This window comes from Ctenopharyngodon idella, chromosome 4, assembly GCF_019924925.1.
Source record: "Ctenopharyngodon idella isolate HZGC_01 chromosome 4, HZGC01, whole genome shotgun sequence".
Taxonomy (NCBI): domain Eukaryota; kingdom Metazoa; phylum Chordata; class Actinopteri; order Cypriniformes; family Xenocyprididae; genus Ctenopharyngodon; species Ctenopharyngodon idella.
Window position 1 is genome coordinate 25706626 of NC_067223.1, and position 20698 is coordinate 25727323.

At 37.7% G+C, this 20698-nt stretch overlaps 2 protein-coding genes across 2 annotated transcripts in view; both read right to left on the reverse strand.

The window, feature by feature from the left end:
* Positions 1-20698, reverse strand: part of LOC127511066 (NACHT, LRR and PYD domains-containing protein 12-like) — an 83752-nt gene that overhangs the window by 60697 nt on the left and 2357 nt on the right. The window lies entirely within an intron of this gene.
* On the reverse strand, positions 452-19551 carry LOC127511065 (NACHT, LRR and PYD domains-containing protein 3-like). Its single transcript, XM_051891458.1, has 7 exons — positions 18273-19551; positions 18044-18106; positions 14915-16730; positions 14467-14640; positions 12543-12716; positions 2058-2104; positions 452-1710 (listed from the first exon to the last, which is right to left on the reverse strand). The coding sequence occupies exons 1-7, from the start codon at positions 18529-18531 to the stop codon at positions 1187-1189; spliced, it is 3057 nt and encodes a 1018-aa protein (XP_051747418.1). The 5' UTR covers positions 18532-19551; the 3' UTR covers positions 452-1186.

A 20698-nucleotide genomic window follows, 5' to 3' on the forward strand; every position in this document is an offset into this window, starting at 1 on the left:
TTTAATGATGGGTAATATTATTTTTAATGAAAAACACAACAACACAAACTCGCTTAAATAGGCGCTTTTACATTTCACTTGAAAACCAAATCTTTTCAGTTTGATCATCTTATCAGTCAAAGGTGAGGCAAAATGGGTGAAGTGAAATAAAATATTAATTTTTGTTACTGAGTTTTATTTAGAATTTTGTTTGAATATTCTTTAGTCTATTTGTTTAAATTTTGATGATTTAATTATAATTTCATTATTTGCTTGTCATCAACTTACGAACTAATATAAAGGTCATGTTTTACAGAATATTGAGTAGTTTCTAAACCAATATTAAGAAAAATAATATTTGTTCCATAGTAATTATTAATTATTTTTTATTAGGAAAACCATATCTACAAATAGCCATGTTTTATGGTTTATTTGCACTGAAACCATAGTACTGTCAATCTGGAGAAAAAAAAAAGCCATAAAATCCTTTATCATAGTTAATTTAAGGGATGTTTATTTAAGGAATAAAAAACATAATTCTTAAGGAAAATTCCAGCTAACATTATAAACCGGACCAAATGCAAACCTAACTGGACGTTCGCAACGTCATCTGTTAGTTTCCTTGACTGTTGTTCTGGGTTTCTCTTGCTCTTCACCTTGTTTCCGTCACTCAATCTCTAACCTTCTCTGACTTCTTTTTATTTAGCAGTGTATATTATATAATATTCAAGAGTGCTCATCGTTTACTCAACCAGTACTACTCTAGCGCTCGATCAGAAGTTCAGCTGTAGTATTAATGTAATGAAGAGACTCTATAACATCTCACTGTCAGTGTCATGATTACCTGTATGTCTCTATCTTCATGGACTCTTATTTTGAATTCATTTTTCCTTGTTGTTTCTGGTTTTCAGTTCCTGGGTCCTGTGTTTCCATTGCTCTCATTAATTCCCATAGCAACCCTTGTTTGTAACCATGACAACTTATCACCATCAGTCTCTTGTTATCTAGTGTATTTAAACCCTCAGTCATGTACATCATCTTGTGTTAATGTTTCCTGCTGGTGTTTATTAAATATAAGTGTTCATCGTCTTTCTGCGTTGAGCCCCTTATCATGGATCATCTAGTCAAGCAAGCGTTCGACAGTCACTGATTCATCATGAGCTCAAAGCATTATGGGTAGAATCTCTCTACAGTCTGTTCTGATTCATTAACACAGTTTCACTGATGATCCAGTATAATAAACCCTAAACCCAGGATAGAGTGGTTGAGTGAATGTGGTCTGGACTGTGTGGATAAGTGTCATTGTGTTGCTGTAGAAGGACAGAGTTCCTGCACTGTGATCCACATACACTCCTATTCTACTGCTGATGATGGGCTTTACAGGGAGTTCAGTCTTTATGTTATTGTGTCTGAATGAGTAACTGGAGGGAGTGCAGTACAAACTCCAGGACTGATTATTATATCCAAACACACACTCATTACCCCGTCCCTTCCTGCTGATGCTCTTATATGACACTGATATATACACACCATTGTTTCCACTCCACTCAATCTCCCAGTAACAGCGTCCACACACACTCTCTCTACACAACACCTGAAGATGATGATCAAATCTGTCTGGATGATCAGGATAATGCTGCTCTGTGTCAGTGTAAGTAATCACTCTGTTCCTCTCAGACAGACGGAGGTGTTGATGTGCTGTGTTCAGATCCAGAGTGAGCCGATGGGAATCTGATGGAGATAAAACACAGAATTATCAATCTGATCTTTTAATGAACACTGTAAAAATTATTTTACAGAAACTTTCTATCTTCAGCCTTCAGTTCAGATCTGACCAGTTAATTTAGAATTTTTTTACAAATTTGTATTATAGAAGCAAATCTTAACTTGATTTAGGATTCTTATCGTATCTTACAAAATCTCATTTTATCTGTAGTTCGGAAATCTTGAATTCGGTACTCAACTCTCTGGTCTGTTACTAAGCAACCAACAAATGTGTGTGAGAGATAGAGAGTGTGTGTATAAGTGTATGTGTGAGAGTGTCTGAGAGTTTGTGTGTGTTTTGTGTGTAGACATACATTTGTGTAGTCCTGCTGTAATCCTGATCTCTCTTCCATGATCCACACTACAAAACACACACAGTATCACAGTTAATCAGTAAATACACACACACTCAAAATAATAAGTAAATAATCCTTACATATTATTCATATTCTGAATGAAGAATTTTAAATAAGTAAAAAATACAGCTTAAATCAGGGTTTCCACATGTCGTTAAAAAGGTCATTAAATTCATTTTGTGAAAATTAAGGCCTTAGATGAAATTAAAAATCATTAAATTTGATACAAGCATTAAAAATTTTAGATAGTTTTGATAAAAATAATATTACCAGTTTATTTTTTAACATAGCCTTCACAATTAATAACTTTAACTTTGCTGTCGCAAAATATGTACATTGGTGTGACACACGCGGAACCAGTTTGGTTAAAAGATAATGTTTCTGACAGTGTCAGAAATTCAGCATGATCATCACAGTGTGTTTGCTGCTACGACCTACGTCTACTGACCAGCCAATAAAAATACGACATGAAATCAAAGCGGCATGGCGCTAAAACTTAAAACTGCTTACCTCAAGCTCTTTTCCCTTCTTCTTTCGCCGCTTCTTTTTTCAGTACACATAAAAACTACAACTGTCAAAGTGTGATTCAGCATGGTGTTTTTGTTAACCACTAGCGCATGCTGATGATGTTTTATTCATCTATAGAAACTTGCATCATAGCCTACGAGTCAACAATTGTCATCATCGTACAGTTTACATACCCAAGTTTAGTAGATCCATGTCACACAGTGTGATAAAGTAATGATCTTATAGGATTGCTAAAATCGTGCAGTGTATCCTGGGCTTTAATTTCCTGTCGCAGGGTCACCTCTCTCTGCGTCTGCTCTGTTCAGTGAGTGGCTGAGAGGAGCAGCACATTCAGTTGAGGATGTGCGCTCTGTCAGAGAACAAATAAAATAGATACGTTGCTTCTAATCTGAGTGACCACTTTATGTGTATATATACCTAAAATCACGTCTTTATCTTATGTGTATGGTGATTTTTGTCAGACAACGTCTCGATTATAAATCAGGATTTTAGTTGCAGAGCTGCTGTTTAACACATCAGGACTCGACATTAACACTTGTCTGTTAGTCCGGGACAAGCAGTTTTTTTGAAGGGGCAAGTGAAAGAGAATTTTACTTTCCTGGCCGGACAAGTAGATTAAAATGTCAATACCAAAACGAAAAAAAAAAAAAATCACCAAAGTGAGAATGACATTGATTTTCTTACATTTAGTGTAAGTGGTGATCGAAAGTGGATAATAATGGACTGTATAATATATACTGACGGTAACAAGGTTGCGCTTTTGAGGCTCGCTCAGCCTCTCGAGGAGAAATGGAAACATGAGCGAAGCACACAAAAAGAAACTCAGTTAACATACTGTGGTAAAAATACATAATGTGGCATTTTTATATTTATAACACATGATACAGTTAGGCAACATTACACGACTTCCTGAATACCACATTGACACATTTCATACAACAGTTCAATAAACAAGTAGCCTTGTTAATATTAAGCCACTTACATTTTAGAAGAAATATTGACTGTTTTTGTTCTATGTCATCAGCAAAAATAGTTCCAAACAAAGATCACAGCAGAACCATAGTGCATCACTCAGCAGTGTTTTCATTACTGAATGATTCAGCATTTTGAACAAATCGGTTCAAATTGAGTCAAAGATTCAATTATCCATTCATAAACAACTGCCTCATTCTTGACTGAATCAGCCATTGGAACAAATCATTTGAATGACTGGTAATAATGGTATTATTCTGTCATGTATATTGCTATGTTGAGACCGGAAATCATTCAGTTGATCTGTGATATTCTCCTCCTTTTCCATTACAGGTGTAACATACTCAAAATTTAGAGGGGAAATAATATAAATATATAGTTCTTTCATTGTTCATGTTTGTATTTTACTTTTCAAGATGTTTGATGTAAACCATTTGTTATTGTATTTTGATTTATATTTTGTAAAGACGAGTCCTAATATAATAAGCCAATGAGGACTTTCTCCAAGTTTGAGTGACAGACTGTGATTGTCTAATCAGGATTCAGCCTGGTTGAAGAAGGCTGAACAGAGAAGCACGAGGGGAAGAAGAAGAAAGCGGAGAATTGTGCGGATCGCGTGATATATATTATATATATATATATATATAAATGATATCATAAAATAAACAGATTACCGTTGTTTAGCACAATTAAATCGACTCTGACGGTTTCCGTTTACTGCTTTTACTGCTTTAAGTCCTGGACCAGTTTTTTCTTTTGGAAAAAACATTGCCGCAGTGTGAATGGCAGGCGTAACCGTAGCAAAACTTATGCGTTACGGAACTAGTGTAAACCAGTGAAAACACGCTATTGAAAATGGGGCCTTAGTCACAAGACCAACATGCTAATCTACAAGAAACTTTGTGTAATGTAAACTGTAACTGTCATAAAACTTTGGCTAGTGACGTCACTGCCATTATATGATAGTATGAGGTGCCTCACATGATCCAAGTTAGTCGTTTTGCTTTCTCCAATGGTAAGAGACAGACCCTCTCATCTCCCTATAATAAGACAATCTCTGAATTTCCTTTGCTTTCTGTTCTTCAGCACGAACATCGATCTCCTGCTACTGTTCCTATATCTTCAACATTGTCATAGCGACATGGAAGTGCTCAACTATGAGGTCTTGTCTGGACAAAAGGGAAGCAAACACTGCGAGAGCAAGTGACAGTGTTCGAGAGAGACCGGCGGCGTTTCTCAAGTAGTGTTGTCAAAAATATCGATATTTTGATACGTACTGATACCGAAATATATGAAATGATTCCAATACTCCTTTCTGCAGTATCGATACACAGATACCAGCTGTGCGTTCTTGCTCTACTATCCGACAGCGAGTTGACACGCACCCGCCTCCTCTCATTCAGTCGTCTCATTCGCTCTGGATAAATAGTGTTGGTGTGAACGGGTCTGAATTTCAGCACTGGATTGCACCTAATTCTACTCACTCCCCAGATTAAATACACTAAAAAATAATGTCACAATGCCCGTCTTGGTGAGTATTAACATAGGCTATAGATATAGAAAGATGGTTCACTCTTATTAGTTATGAATGGGAGAATCTGCTACGTGCAATATGGCGGAAAACGTCCCGCCTTCTAAGTAAAACAGTCAATCGCTGATTGATAAAGTCATTGGGTCACTGCAGCTGCCGTTAGAAGCGCGCTTAGGACTGCACATGCCCATTAGCTAGTCTAGCCTGAAAAATAAGCTTTTTTAATGCTATTTGAGCATAAGAAACAACATTTATGGGACAGTTTGTGTCAGATTTTTTTGCTGATTTAAAATATATTTAATTGTGTGTTCGCCAAACAGTTGAGATTTGAGATTTCAGGATTTCCCCATTCAAATAGATAGGACTTGGTCTTGGATGGCTGAAATAGCTGCCTGGAGGCGTTGCAAATATGGCCGCCGAGTCTACAGACTTTCCTTGAAAGGGACTTTGGTATAAACGTAAACAGCCGTAAATAGTACAGGAAGAATGTATATTTCGATCTGTGCGTGTGTCAGGTCTCAAAGGGACAGCAGTCTAATAAATGTACCACTCTCGATGTTGTTAATGTTAACCAAACAACAAAAGACAAAGAGAAAAATCACTTACTGCTCTTGACTGATTAACTTGTGTTTAATTGATTAATCTGTATTTATTTTTTACAATGAAGATGATCCAGTGTTATTTTAAATTTGATTACTTTGTTTCTTTATTCAGTTTCTTACCTGAATACTACTGTTAGACCTACCTGAAAAAAATAAAGCAGCCCATTTCATTTTTATCTTTATTCTATTGTATTTATTTGTGCTATTGTTAGTAATTTGTTTATCTGTTCTTGTTTTATTACTGTTTACTTTTCATTTTAGAATTCAATTTACCATTTGAAATCAAGCTTCCTTGTGTTGTGTGTAAGTTATTGCAACAAAATTACCCCATTGTAAAAAACAAATAATTTGAGTTAGGAAATATTTTTGAGATAACTATAGTGGTAATTGATCAACTCAACTCCGCCACCAGAGGTCTCACTCACCTGAATTCTGAGTTGATTGTTCTCAGGTGTTCCTCAGCAGCTAATCAGTGTAGCCTATATCTGACTGTTTTACTTGTTGTTCCTCCTAATAAATCTCTGCACATGGATTCAAAATTTCCCTCTCAGTCTGATGCTTCACATATATATGAAAAAAGCTTAAAAGCTTAAAAGCTTTATCATATAAAGTGATCTCTTTAGAAGAAATTTTTGATTGCCTAGACTTTCAATGGATAACTAAAAAAAAAAATATAAAAAAAATATATACATGACAGTATATGCAGGATTTTTTCCTGGTGGTATCGAAAATGGTATTGAATATCGAAGTGAGAAATTCCAGTATTTGTGACAACACTAATACCAAGTACACAGTGAGTACATCAGCTTGCTTTGGCTACTCCGATTATCTCTGTATATTTTAGGCAACAATAAAATTAAATATGATATAAAACAAAACTCTTGCCTCTTTTCATTTGAAATAAAAAAAAAAACTTAAACGTCAATAGCCACACAAATGTGGTTCAGGCAAAGCGTACATTGATTATCTTCACTGCTTGTATATTTATAACAAAATGAAATATAAAACACAACCCCGCCTTTTTTCATTAACATTTTACAAATCTGATTTTAAAAAAATGCCAGAAGGACTAACCAAGGTAAAGGTCTGTGTACACTAAGTCCAAAATTCGCTTCTGAAATTGTTGCACGTTAAAAAATAAATACGACCTCACGTTGTGTCAATCACGTTTACACACTGCCTCCGAAATTTTCATCCGTCATAAAAAAATTCGGATCAGGTTCGATTTTCTGTTTTTTGCATCCGTGGCACGCATTTTGAGAGACGTTTTGACAATTCAGAGCCACCGTACAAGTAAAAGCCAAAATCATGAATGCCATCTGACAAGTTGATCCACGTCGTCTACAGCACAAAGCAGCAGCACTGTATGACAAACAAAGTACGGAATACAAAGAGACAGAATATAAAGACAGATTGTGCCAGTATCGCTAACAAAGCATCAAACTGAGCCACTGACATCCTGAAGTAAACTTTGAAACGCTCAGGATAATCAAGCAGCTCCTTCATGAGGTGGAACTCTCCTTCCTCTCTACGCAATCTCGGGATTGGATGGACCCAATATTTTCTCTTTGTTTTTCTCTTTTTAACAAGAGAGAGGGCTACTAAATCATGCTCACTGCTTGAAGACTCCATTTTGTATTGTTTTGCAAATTTTTCCACAACGGATTCATTAATATGCATTGGACTCAGTGTGCAAAGTCTCTGTGTGTTACGAATTTTTAGGATCACGAAGACGAAAAAACGCATACGAAAATTTCGAACTCAGTGTGCAAAGGCCTTGAGGCTGTTCTCAGCTGGGTACATGAGCGCTGAGCACCCGGTGATCGTCTGGATTAGTATTAGAAATATACATAGCATTAGTAAATTAGTACATTTATAATTAGTAATGTACATTAGTAAACATGGATTATATCACTCAATCATTAAACCAATATAACTGAATGGGAGTGAAATTTGGGGACCAACTTTAAAGTTTCAAAATTGGGATAAAAGTTTAATAGAAAGAACACAACTGGAATTTACAAAAAAAAAAAAAAACAAGAGCTGTTAAATTCTGGCAACACCTCAGTCAATCTGATACTGAATCTATTAAATATAAAAGCTCTCCACGCCAATGAAATCCCCACAGTCTCTCATCCTCTAAATATACTTGTGCTTGAAACTCAAGCTAAGTCTGACTCCAACCAAAACCCTGACATTTATAAGGATACTGTCAAAAATCTAAAGTATAGTTATGATGAAAAATTAAAAAAACGAATTTGACCTCCAAACCAAATTTAAGTGTTATTCAGCCCAAAATAGAACCACCAAATGGGCAAATTACTTATCAATTAAACAATTAAAAGAAAGAAAAAAATACTTTCAAAACAGACTTGTGACACACCAAAAAAATCTTGGATACCAAGAGAACAGAGACTATGACTATGATTTGAATCAAATAGAGTAGGGCTGAAACTTGCGTCCATCCAGACTGCGGGACATAATTGCGCTATTTTACTATTTCTACAGATTAGTGAGCAGTGTGTCAAAAGAACAGAGAGGTATACCTCAGCAGAAGCAACCTCACAATCCATGCTACATTTAATTCATAAACTTGGGTCGTCATCACTAGCATGGAGGTGGTTTGGTTTTGAAAGGACAGATGTTGGTCAAAAGACGCCAATCTGCAAACTGTGCCGAAAATCAGTTGCAGTCAAAAGCAGCTCGACGACCAATCTCTTTCACCATACACCATACTGAATATGAGGATTATGAAAAGCTTCAGGAGTCAGCTGAACACGGCGCACCTGCAGTAGACAGAGTAAAATCGCAAACACACACGCAACAAACGTTGGCCAAATCATTAAGCAAGAAAGTTCCTTACGACAGAAAAAGTGACAGAATAAAAGACAAAAAGTCTTTTGGCAGTTATGTCAAGAAACCACAGGAATTCCGAGGCGAGTCTCTGCACATTGCTATTGAAAAGGAGATCCAGAGCTACCTAATGATGCCTGAGATGGACAGTGACGTAAATCCACTTGACTGGTGGAAAACACAAGAAATAAATTTCCCCACTAGCAAAAAAGTACCTGTGCATCCCTGCCACTAGCAGCCCTTCTGAGAGGGCTTTCAGCACAGAAGGAAATATTGTAACGTCATCATGCAGCTCTTAAGCCAGATGCTGTGGACAGGCTGGTGTTTTTATCGTACAACTTGAAACGCATATGAATCCAAAGAAACCCAGTTGATGGCAAAAAAAGTTCAAGCTGTTGAAAGCCTGTTTCCTCTGTCCTAGTGACTTATATTATAAAGGCTACTTTAAATTATAAAGACTATTTTACCTTTTAGTCTATAAAATGCAGCTACTTTAATCTTTCGTTCCGTTATCCAATGGGCCGTGCTGCATAGTTCAAAGTAAACTAGTGAAACACATAAAAACAGTGCTATTTGTTCTGTATTTTGTTACTGGCCGAGAAGCAACTTAAGATGATTCAGTGACAGAGCAGTCCGGACAAATCCAAATCATTTCAGATCGTTTTGCAAGCACGTTTGGCCAATTTACAGAAAAATTGGCACGTGGGCCGCCAGGTGACGAGCCCTGGTCTACACAAATAAAAGAAGACATTTCACAGATTTGAATGATATATGAATGTCCAAAATTGACAGAGTATTTTGAGTCTCTTTCGCACTGGTAAGAAAAAAAAAAAACGAGGTGGTATTGCCGTCGCGACCGCTGACCCCTGAGTGTTAATCCGTATTCACTATAGTTGCGTGTGTACATATGCAGGCATATACACTATATTGCCAAAAGTATTGGGACACCCCTCCAAATCATTGAATTCAGGTGTTCCAATCACTTCCATGGCCACAGGTGTATAAAATCAAGCACCTAGGCATGCAGACTGCTTCTACAAACATCTGTGAAATAATGGGCCGCTCTCAGGAGCAAAGTGAATTCAAGCGTTGTACCGTGATAGGTTGCCACCTGTGCAATAAGTACATTTGTGAAATTTTCTTACTACTAAATATTCCACGGTCAACTGTTAGTGGTATCATAACAAAGTGGAAGCAATTGGGAACAACAGCAACTCAGTAGGCCACGTAAAATCACAGAGCGGTGTCAGCACATGCTGAGGCGCACAGTGTGCAGAAATCGCCAACTTTCTGCAGAGACAATAGCTACAGACCTCCAAACTTCATGTGGCCTTCAAATTAGCACAAGAACAGTATGTAGAGAGCTTCATGGAATGGGTGTCCATGGCCGAGCAGCTGCATCCAAGCCTTACATCACCAAGTGCAATGCAAAGCGTCGGTCTAAAGCACGCCGCCACTGGACTCTAGAGCATTGGAAACGTGTTCTCTGGAGTGACAAATCACGCTTCTCTGTCTGGCAATCTGATGGACGAGTCTGGGTTTGGCGGTTGCCAGGAGAACGGTACTTGCCTGACTGCATTGTGCCATGTGTAAAGTTTGGTGGCGGGGGGGATTATGGTGTGGGGTTGTTTTGAAGGGGTTGGGCTTGGCACCAGTGCACAAAGCAAGGTCAAGAGCAAGTTTGGTGTGGAGGAACTTGACTGGCCTGCACAGAGTCCTAAACCTCAACCCGATAGAACACCTTTGGAATGAATTATAGAGCAGAGACTGCGAGCCAGGCCTTCTCGCCAACATCACTGCCTGACCTCACAAATGCGCTTCTTGAAGAATGGTCAAAAATTCCCATAAACACACTCCTAAACCTTGTGGAAAGCCTTCCCAGAAGAGTCGAAGCTGTTATAGCTACAAAGGGTGGGCCAACTCCATATTAAACCCTACGGATTAAGAATGGGATGTCATTAAAGTTCAAGTGCACGTAAAGGCAGGCGTCCCAAAACTTTTGGCAGTGTGTGTGTGTGTGTGTGTGTGTGTGTGTATATATATATTACAAAATAACTAGTTACTTGAGTAGTTTTTTCATTGGATACTTTTTTACTCTTACTCATAACTATTCTCGTAACTATTAAGATTATTACTTTCACTTTTACTAATTTACTAATAGATATTTACGTAAATAGTATTATATATCTAGTAAATATCTATAAGAATTTGTACTTTTATTTGAGTACAGTTTTTTGATACTTTACCCACCTCTGGTGAGTAGCCATGTATGGTTTTACCTGTGCTTACCAAATCTCACTGTGAGAATATTTTAATTTAAGCCTAATAATTAATAAAATAATTTTTATTAATTAGACCCCACCCCCCACCCCAGCCCACCTCAGCTTTTTGATTTGATAATCCGGCCCTCGAAAGAAACTACTTGAAGAGCCCTGGTGTACACAGTAAAAACAAAATGTTGTGCTTTTTGCAAAATAAAGAAAACTAACATGATGCACGATCTGTCGTCTCCCTCTGAATGAAGTCCATTCTGATACTCATCAGAAAATGAGCTGTAACTTAGTGAATACTTATCACACAAACATGAGACATATGTCTAAAGAAACGTTGAAATGTCAGGTTTTAAATAATATGAGTCTAATCAGAAACAAATATTCTCTGTTTATGTAATCTGTTTGAAAAGAGAGATGTGTCAGTTGTTCATGAGTCACCTCATTATCCACTAATGCGGCCAGGCCCACGGAGAGCATGCAGCATTCAAACGCAAACGCTAAGGCAATCCATGCAACAGAGTCGACGCCCACATCAGCTCGAAAAAATGTATCAAGCTTAGACATATTCGTTTTGAGATGTGGTGATGAATAACTCTAAAGGAGTTTACCTCAGAGAAAGAGCGTGACTGGTTTCAATTTAATTTTGAGGATCAACTTGATCAAGCCGATGATTATGAATGGTACGTTTTTTTTGTTTTTTTTTATTCTTAAGTTCTTGATTCTAATTGTGATATTAAACCACAAAAAGACTTTGAATATGAATCCTGCATGTTCTGTGTGTCTCTGTGTGAAATGAATGACGCAGACATTAGTAAACATGTCTTATTGGCTTTTCCCAAAATATTGCTATACTGAGATGAGTGAAATAAACTGAAATACGTAATACTAAAATAAAATATGATAGCGATGTATTACACTGCACATTAACATTTATAGACTCTATAATATAACTAATGTTATACATTAAATGTCATAGAAGTAATATGAATGTTTAGACAATATTTTTTGGCCTGTTTTGGACAGATTATGAAGAGTTTACTGTGAAATAGCCACTATGTGAAGTGCCACATCAATGAAGCTTTTGTTCACAATGAATGATGAAAATTCAGCTTTGCATCACAGCAATAAAAAAAATGCTTTTTTCAGACATCCTACACAAGTTGCGAAACTAATTTATTGATTCAGTCACAGGGAAATGCTGACAAGTTTTTGTGCTCCTTTATGTGTCTGTACTGTATGTGTGTGTTTGTATGGGAGAGAGAGCAGGAGAAAGCAAATCAAACATTTTTGTAGGAAAACCATGGAAATGGTTTGTGGTTTATATCCTGTTGTTTGTTATATTTATTTGTTTGGTCAGTGTCTATAAAGGTTTTGGTTCTTTTGCTGTTGTAGGCTGTCAGGACCTTTGAAATAACTGAAATCATTTTGTGAAGTAATATGGAACTGTAATGCAGTCAAAACCTGCCTAAAATGAAATGATCGGAATGAAAATCAGAATCAGAAAGAAACATTCAACAGCCCTGTAGTAACTACAGCGAAACCTCTATAAATTCTCAGTAAAAACTTTTGTAAATGTATGAAAGAAATGTAGTGTATATAAAAATTTGTAACTGGTTTGTAATAAGTGAAGACTGTAATGGTGTTTTTGGAGTTGTTTAATCAAAACTCTTCCTGTTCTACATACTTTAGTTTAGCCAATCTGTAGTTTGGATCCTTCAGTTTGTCATTGAGCAGCTTGACTCCTGAATCTCCTGGGTGATTGTAGCTCAGATCCAGCTCTTTCAGGTGTGAGGGGTTTGAACTCAGTGCTGAAGACACATAACCACAGCCTTCATCTGTAACCATACAGCCAGATAATCTACAAAGACACACAGCAAAAGTCCACATTACATTAGTTTGGTAATCAGATTAGTCACTATCACACACTGACCTGTGCTGTTTGTATTTGCAACTGTATTTTCTGTAGATTCAGTCACAAAAGTAACAAAAGTGTCTGTGGGAGTGTACCAGAGTAAAAGTATTCAATTACTTTTATAATTGTAGTGAAGTCATCAGACACATTTATACTTATTTGTATTATAGAAATTGTAGTTGCTAATAAATTCTTTGTTTCCCCTCAAATATCTTCAGATAATTTATTAAATAACTTTTAAATTCAAAATAACTAAAACTTGTATTTTAACAGAAAACCTCAGCGAGCTAATGGCAATAAAACATCAGTGACCAGTGACTTAATTGTTGAGAAGATTTATAAACAGTTCTCATTACAAAATTGGGAAAATGTTTGGCACAAGTTTGATTTTCAGATCCATGTTATGAGTGGCCCAAACTCACTTGCAGGAGTTCATGTGGAGTAGCATTTACTGCAATAGACTCAAACTCAGCTCCTGGAGGGCCACGGCCCTGCTCAGTTTAGCTCCATCCTACTTAATCTGATCTAGCTAATCAAAGTCATCAGGATTACTAGAAACTTCCAGGCAGGTGTTTTGGAGCTGGCTGGATCTAAACTCTGCAGGACAGACTGAGTTTAAGACCACTGATTTGTTGTGAACTGAGCCACCCTAACACAAAGGATCATGAGTTGCTCGTGTGTAAATGAATACAGTGCCACGCTTCACTCCGAAACACGGAGCATATCAGAATGTATATTTATATGATTACATCACAACCTTTACAATTTGATATTCATACTAAGCCATATCCTGTTCTCTTAACCATACATTGTTAGAATTTGTTAAAAAATGTGCCCGGCCAACTGACAAGTAATACCGTTTCATTTAATCGCTTTTTGGTGTGTGGTGTTTATTTTGAACCTGATCTGGCTTAAATGCTAGGGTGTCTTGCACACAGCCAATAGATGGCACTGCTTGCTTGTTCAGTGCTGTCAGAAGCAAACCATGCATGAAATGGAAGCATTTTACAGTTTTAGTAGTTGTTTAAAACCATTATGCAATTTCAATCTTCATACAGTCTATTCCCGTCCCCCCACCCCAAACAATATTTTTCTCAAACTTATGCAGTCCACATGGGTCATACTTCTGTTTAAGTATGGAAAAAAAATCACATTCCTGCAAATGTTGTTTTGTCTATTATTCTGGCATTCCATTGAGAGCAGGTCACTTATTGTGATAGCATTATTATAGCCAGGGCAGAATAAGTGATTTGAGGGCCTTAATTCCAGTTCTTTTAATTTTGTAACTCTAATTTGCTGTCTCATAGTTCACTAGTTCACACTTACATATGATATGAATAGTTAGGAGTGAGGATATGGGTTGGTCGAGGGATGCTGGAAAACTGTTGTGGGACAGAGGTAATCACTGAATAAAAATTCTGGCGTTTTGAGCGGTGAGTGGATTCTGACTAATTTAAATGCCTCTGATTGGCCATTGTGTTCAAAAAATCAACAGATATGTCTGTGATTGACTACACTGCTCAACCAAAACCATGTTGGAAAGAGGAACCTTTGACACGCTCTTGAGCATTTGCTTAATATGTTTCACCAAGTCAGGGTCCCCTGATTCCCTGGGGCGCTAAGCAGCCGCTTACCTCGCTTATTGGTTAAGTCTGCCTCTGATTATAACATAGTTAATTATTTTAAAACCATTTACCTCATTATCTCCAGCTGACAGTTTGGACTCTTTAGTCCATCAGAAAGAAGCTTCACTCCAGAATCCTGCAAGTCATTGTTACTCAGGTCCAGCTCTCTCAGGAAAGAGTTTGAGGATTGTAAAACTGAAGACAAATGTTCACAGGACTGAGCAGTGAGATTACAGCACTGTAGCCTGTGTAGTGAACAAAACAAACAAACAGCAACAGTAATGCTTATTATGAAGCGTTTATAATCTGGAGCTTGGAAAATCCTTTGGCTGTAGTGATGTAAGCAAAGCTAAAACAATTTTCTCTTCATAAAACATTAAACCTGTACTTATGTCATCACACACATAACATTTATTCATTTTTCTGAACAGTCTAGGCCAAGAAGTCAACAATGTAAAATGAAGGCCAAATTACAAAAGACCAACAGTGTATATAAATAAATGTAAAGAAGAATCTTACAGTGCTCTTCTGGTATTTTTGATCACTAGCAGCAGTTTCATCAGTGCTTCATCAGATCTTCTGTATTTCTGCAGTTCAAAATTTTCTTGAGTCTCTTCTGAAATCAAGAGCACAAATACCAGACCAGACCACTCAGCAGAGGAGAGATTATGTGCTGAAAGATTTCCTGAGCTCAGATTCTTCTGGATTTTTTCCACAAAATTATCTTTCAGTTCACTCAGACAGTAGAAGAGATTGATGGTCCTCTCTACTGATTTCTCCTTCTCTATTTTCTTTTTGATATAGTCAGCAGTGTTTTTAACACTCTCTGTTTTGAGTTCCAGTTCTGGTAGCAGTTCCTTCAGCTCACTCTGACTGGACTCCAGTGAGAGACCCAGAAGGAACCGGAGGAAAAGGTCCAGGTGTCCATTCTCGCTTTCTAAAGCCTTCTTGACTGCAGCCTTATGAAGCTGAAACAGTGGCTTTTTGGACAGTTTCAATGTGAGTTTTTCTCTCCAAGATAGAAAAAATAGGTCAGCTTTCTTATCTTCGCCCATCAAAAACACATAAAGAGCAGCAAGGAATTCCTGTACACTGAGATGTACGAAGCTGTAAATGTTTCTTGCTGAAATCTTTTCCTCCTGAAACATTCGAGTGCATAACCCAGAGTACACAGACCCTTCGCTGACATTTAGTCCACATTTCTCAAGATCTTTTTTGTAGAAAATCAGGTTTCCTTTCTCCAGCTGTTGAAAGGCCAGTTTCCCAAGCTTCAGAATAATCTGATCAAAAGACCTTGAATTGGCTTTAGGTTCAGGGTCATCACAGTATTTTTTTTCCATCTGTTGCTGCTGAGAAATTAAGAAGCATGTGTACATCCCTGTGAGAGTTGTGGGAGTTTTGTCATTGCTCTCTCGAGCCAGTAGAGGCTGAAGAACAGTGAGAGAGATCCAGCAGAAGACAGGGATGTGGCACATGATGTACAGACTCCTAGATTTTTTGATATGACTGATGATTTTTTCAGAAACCTCAGTAGTGCTGTTATTTTTGAAGTATTGCTCTTTCTGCTCATCATTAAATCCTCGCACCTCAGTCACTTGATCAATGTAGTCACGGGGTATCAGACTGGATGCTGCTGGTCTGGATGTAATCCAGATGAGAGCAGAGGGAACCAGATGTGTCTTGATAAGGTTTATTATTATCTTGCTCACTGTTGTTTTTTCATTTACATTTGTAAATATGTCATCTTCTTTAAAGCTCAAAGGAAAGCGACATTCATCCAGCCCATCAAAGATGAACATGACCTTACCGTCACCTTCAGGAAGAGAGGGCAGTTCTTCAGGACACCTAAAGAAGTATTTGTTAAGCAGTCCCATGAGACTGTGCTTTTTTTTAATCAAATTCAATCTACGGAATGGAAGTGGAAATATGAACACTATATCCTGATTTTCTCTTCCCTCAGCCCAGTCAAAGATGAATTTATTGACAGAGACAGTTTTTCCCACTCCTGCGATCCCCATTGTCAGCACTTTTCTGTTTCGTCGACCTGTGTCGCACTGCACTTTAAACATGTCATTACACTTGATTTGCCTCTCTTTGGCAGTCGATCGGTTGAGATTTGATTCGATCTGTATCACCTCATGGTCATTCACTCTTCCTCCAGTCTCATTCTCCACCATATATAAATCAGTGTAGATATCGTTCAGGTATTCCCGATGACCCGTCTGTGAATTACCAACCAACATCTGCTCGTAGTCCTGTTTTAATTTTTTCTTCAGACTGAGGCTGGTCTTTGTGTGATCATGGAGAGTAGCTTGATTGTCATCTGCAGTTGAGCCTTTAAAAAAGAGGGAAAAAAACAGCAAAGACTAAGTGATCGTGTTTTTCATAAGTTCATGCTTCTACTACATTCAAATTAATCACACTTTTACTGCAATAGTGTTTACATGCACATCTTACACTGATTATGCTGAGGTTGATAACATTTGATGATGTAACTGCCTTGACTAATGCAGACTCGTATGCAATTGGTTTCAATATTAAAATTTCATAATAACTTTCTTTTTCTAATTCCTTCCACATCATTTATTGGTTGGTCACTATTGGATTTGGATCAACTTAAGGCCATGCTGACCAAAATTATTAAAAGCTTTTAACTGTTGACCCTCTAGCACACTACACAAGACATGAGACTGGATTGGGGTTATGTTAGGGCTATTGCAATGGCCCTTCGTATGTGGAAGTTGCTAGTGTAACAGATGTAGGCTAGTGAGAGCTGTGCATGTAAACCTCACTCCCCTGATCTCAAGAGGCGCTCTAGCAACTGACGCTAGAGACCACAGTCTTTAGCCTCCTTGTTAGAGCTCCCACTTCCTTTTCGTTGAAGGGTGTGTCCGTAGTGACTGACAAAGTCTGATGTTTCGCCATGAAAGGGGAATAACATTTTTGAGGGCCTAAACATGCTCGAAAACTCATGAAACTTTGCAGATGCGTCAGAAGTGGTGAAAATGTACGTCTGATATATAAAAATTAATTCAGTATAAATTCAGTAAATACATTTAATAGCCCAATACCTACAAAAAAGTATCTTGGAGCGAAATCTGAAAACCAACAGGAAGTGAGATATTTTGAATTTTCTTTACAAAATTTGTACAGTTTTTGCCATTTCCAGACGTTGAACTTTAACAAACTCCTCCTTGAGCTTTAATCAGAAATGAAACAGGGTATACAATGTTGGATCAGCACCAAACTTCACATGTTTTATTAGAGTCTTGGCCTGAAGACATCTACATGGCAATATTCATTTACAGTAATAGCGCTACCTGCCGGCAACAGGAAATTTCATGCTTTAGACTATGATTAACTCCTCATATAGATTTAACCAGATCAACACCATATGTTGTCAGTCTAATCTTAAGGCCTTAGCCATGTTAAATTGCAGAAATTTTGAGTTTTCTTTGGAGGGCGTGTCCGTGGCGGCCTGACAAAATCTGATGTTTCGCCATGAAAGAGGAAGCTGTTGTAACTCAGGCATGCAATCTCCAATCTGCCCCAAACTGCCCGGGTGCGAGGGCCCTTTCATCGCTGCTTGCAGCTTTAATTTTTCTTGTTCCCATGCACAGGCAGTGATATCAATCCAGTGTTATTTACCCCATATCTCTTTTGAATGAGCTCCAACAGTGGCAGATGTCTTTATATTGCCTTCAGCCTGACCTGCGTGTGAGAGAGAGAGGATCACTCACTGGGAAACAAATCACAAAAACACATCAGAGCACATCTCAGAGCACAGAGCACATCACAGCAGAGCGAAGAGCAAAGATCAAACTATCACATTGGTCAACAGTCAATCACATTACAGTCACAGTGAATTAAACGTTACCTTGCTTGTGATTGTTCTCCACCTGCTTAGCCAGATTATTTTGGTTCGTCTTCCTCAGGATGTCCACCGTTATCTTCACAGCTTCTTCTGGTCCAAAACATGCTACCATCTTATCCACTGTGTCTAAGATATCTGCATTCTCCACGTCAGAATTTGATATAGGCTTATGGTCATTTTTTAAGTGCCACTGAAACTTCTTCAGTTCAGCTTTTTTCAGTTCATTCAGTGATTTCTCAAGAAGTTCTTTAACAGATGCCATCGCCCTTCACAGATTCACAGCTGCAGGACAAAAAGAAAAAGATCTGAAGTAGTTTCACTCTTACCATGTGGACCTAAGCAATATTTAGATAATGAAATGAACCTGTGATCAGATCAGGACTCTCATCCAAACTCATCTGTTAAAGGGGTCCTATAATACTCCTTTCGCATGGTATCTATCTGAAACATGCTAGCAATGAGAATTCCCTAGCAACACCTTAGCAACCATTAAGCAATACCCTAGCAAATTAGCTGCTGCTCCCCACCCCCTTTTCCAGAAGTGTTTCCTCAGACACTCTGCCAACAACTAATAAAACATCAGCTTGTTTTCTTTGGAACTTAAACCTGTTATACCAGAACTTTTTCACAAAACTAATAGAACCAGTTTTCAAAAGGACTCATGACACAAGAGTGAAACTATGTGGAGAATCACTTTCTGTTGTCAAAAGACCCACAAACAACGTATCTGAAATTACAGGATAGAGATTTCCATTAAATAGTTTCAAGTCCCAGAATTAACGCTCCAGATAAATGATTTGTTATTAAAGCGTCTACGTTCACAAACCACTGTCAATTTTAACATGAAAGCAAGCATTACTGTATGTGTGATTTGGCATGGCAGCCAAAACAAATAATAAATAACAATTGTCTAAAAAGCTGTCACTCATTCAATGAACACGATCTCACAAAGTTCTATTATATTAATCAGTGAAGATAACCTCAGAATGAATCTCTTATTTACATAAAGTCTACACTTTGTTAGAGAAGATTTTCAAGCATGCAGAACTCAGCACTCGAGCGGTGAGTGGATTCTAACTTAAACACCTGTGATTGGCCGTTGCGTTCAAGAAATCAGCAAACATGCCTGTGATTGGCTACATTGCTCACCAATGCGTTGGAAATTAAATGATTTGGCGCTCTACAGAGCACGCAAACAGATACGCGCTGGATGATATTATTACAAAGAAAACAGATCCTAGACCAGCAGTTATGGATAGCTTTTCCTTCTAAAAGCAATCAGAAGTAGCAGCAGGCAGTGGTTCGTTTGAGTGAGAAAATTACATGATACTATCAAGTCTGTCTCCCTCGGTCCGTAGGGGGGCACAGGGATGTACGTGGAGGGGCCATGCCCCCCCGGCCCCCCCTCTAGTGCCAGGCCTGAGTACAATTACAAAAAATGTTCTTATGCAAAGGAGAAAACAATGGAAAATTACTGCTTCACAACATCGTGCTGTGACATTAAAAACCTTAAAATGGAGAAATGTTCTTATCTCTAACTTGTGAAGACAAGCATCCCTTCAAACCACACAATTATAAGATTAAACAAAAAAAGCAAGCATTGCAAGAGCAAGGAAATAAGTAAAATAAGTAATATAAAATCTAAAAACATAAAATGACAAATGAATAATAATAATTTTAATATCATTAAATGATCAAATGAATAAATGATATAAATGTAATCAGTCTTACTAACCTGCTCCGAGCAGCACTCAAACCGTGGTCTCTGGCATGGAAGGCGGGCGCTCTAACAAGGAGGCTAAAAACCGCAGTCTCTAGCATCAGTTGCTAGAGCACCTCTTGAGATCAGGGGAGTGAGGTTTACACACACAGTATTTACAGTATTTTAAAACTACAAAAATACAAAACACTAAAGTATTTTGATACAAAATATGAAGCCATTTTCATCAACCCTATCAAGTACAAATTACAAAATTCTATTTTATATTTGAAATGCGTATTTGAAATACATGCATCATAAATGGTGCCCATCCCTGAGCATAGATATATTTTCACTCGCTGAACACTCCGACTGAGCACTTGAGAGTTTCGCTCTCCGTCAAGTGATCTGTACTATTTCAGTTCAGCTCAATGTCTGTATTTGACATACTGCAAACTCTAGTGTGAAGGCGCATGACTCGCCATCACTTTACTGGGAGCAATGTGTTTCTCATACACAAGCAAAGAGAGAGAAAAAGAGAGAGAGGCCATCTCAATTTGAAGGAAAATTGCCTTGGAAAGCAGCCTTCGTTTCTCGTCTTTCTTTTGGCCTGTTTTGAAGGATGAGTCAGATGTATCCTTCGTGTCTTTAAATCACCCACAATCATTTGCAAACTTTTCAATTCACGAAAATAAACGGACAGAAAACAAGTTGGTACTGAGCTTCTCTG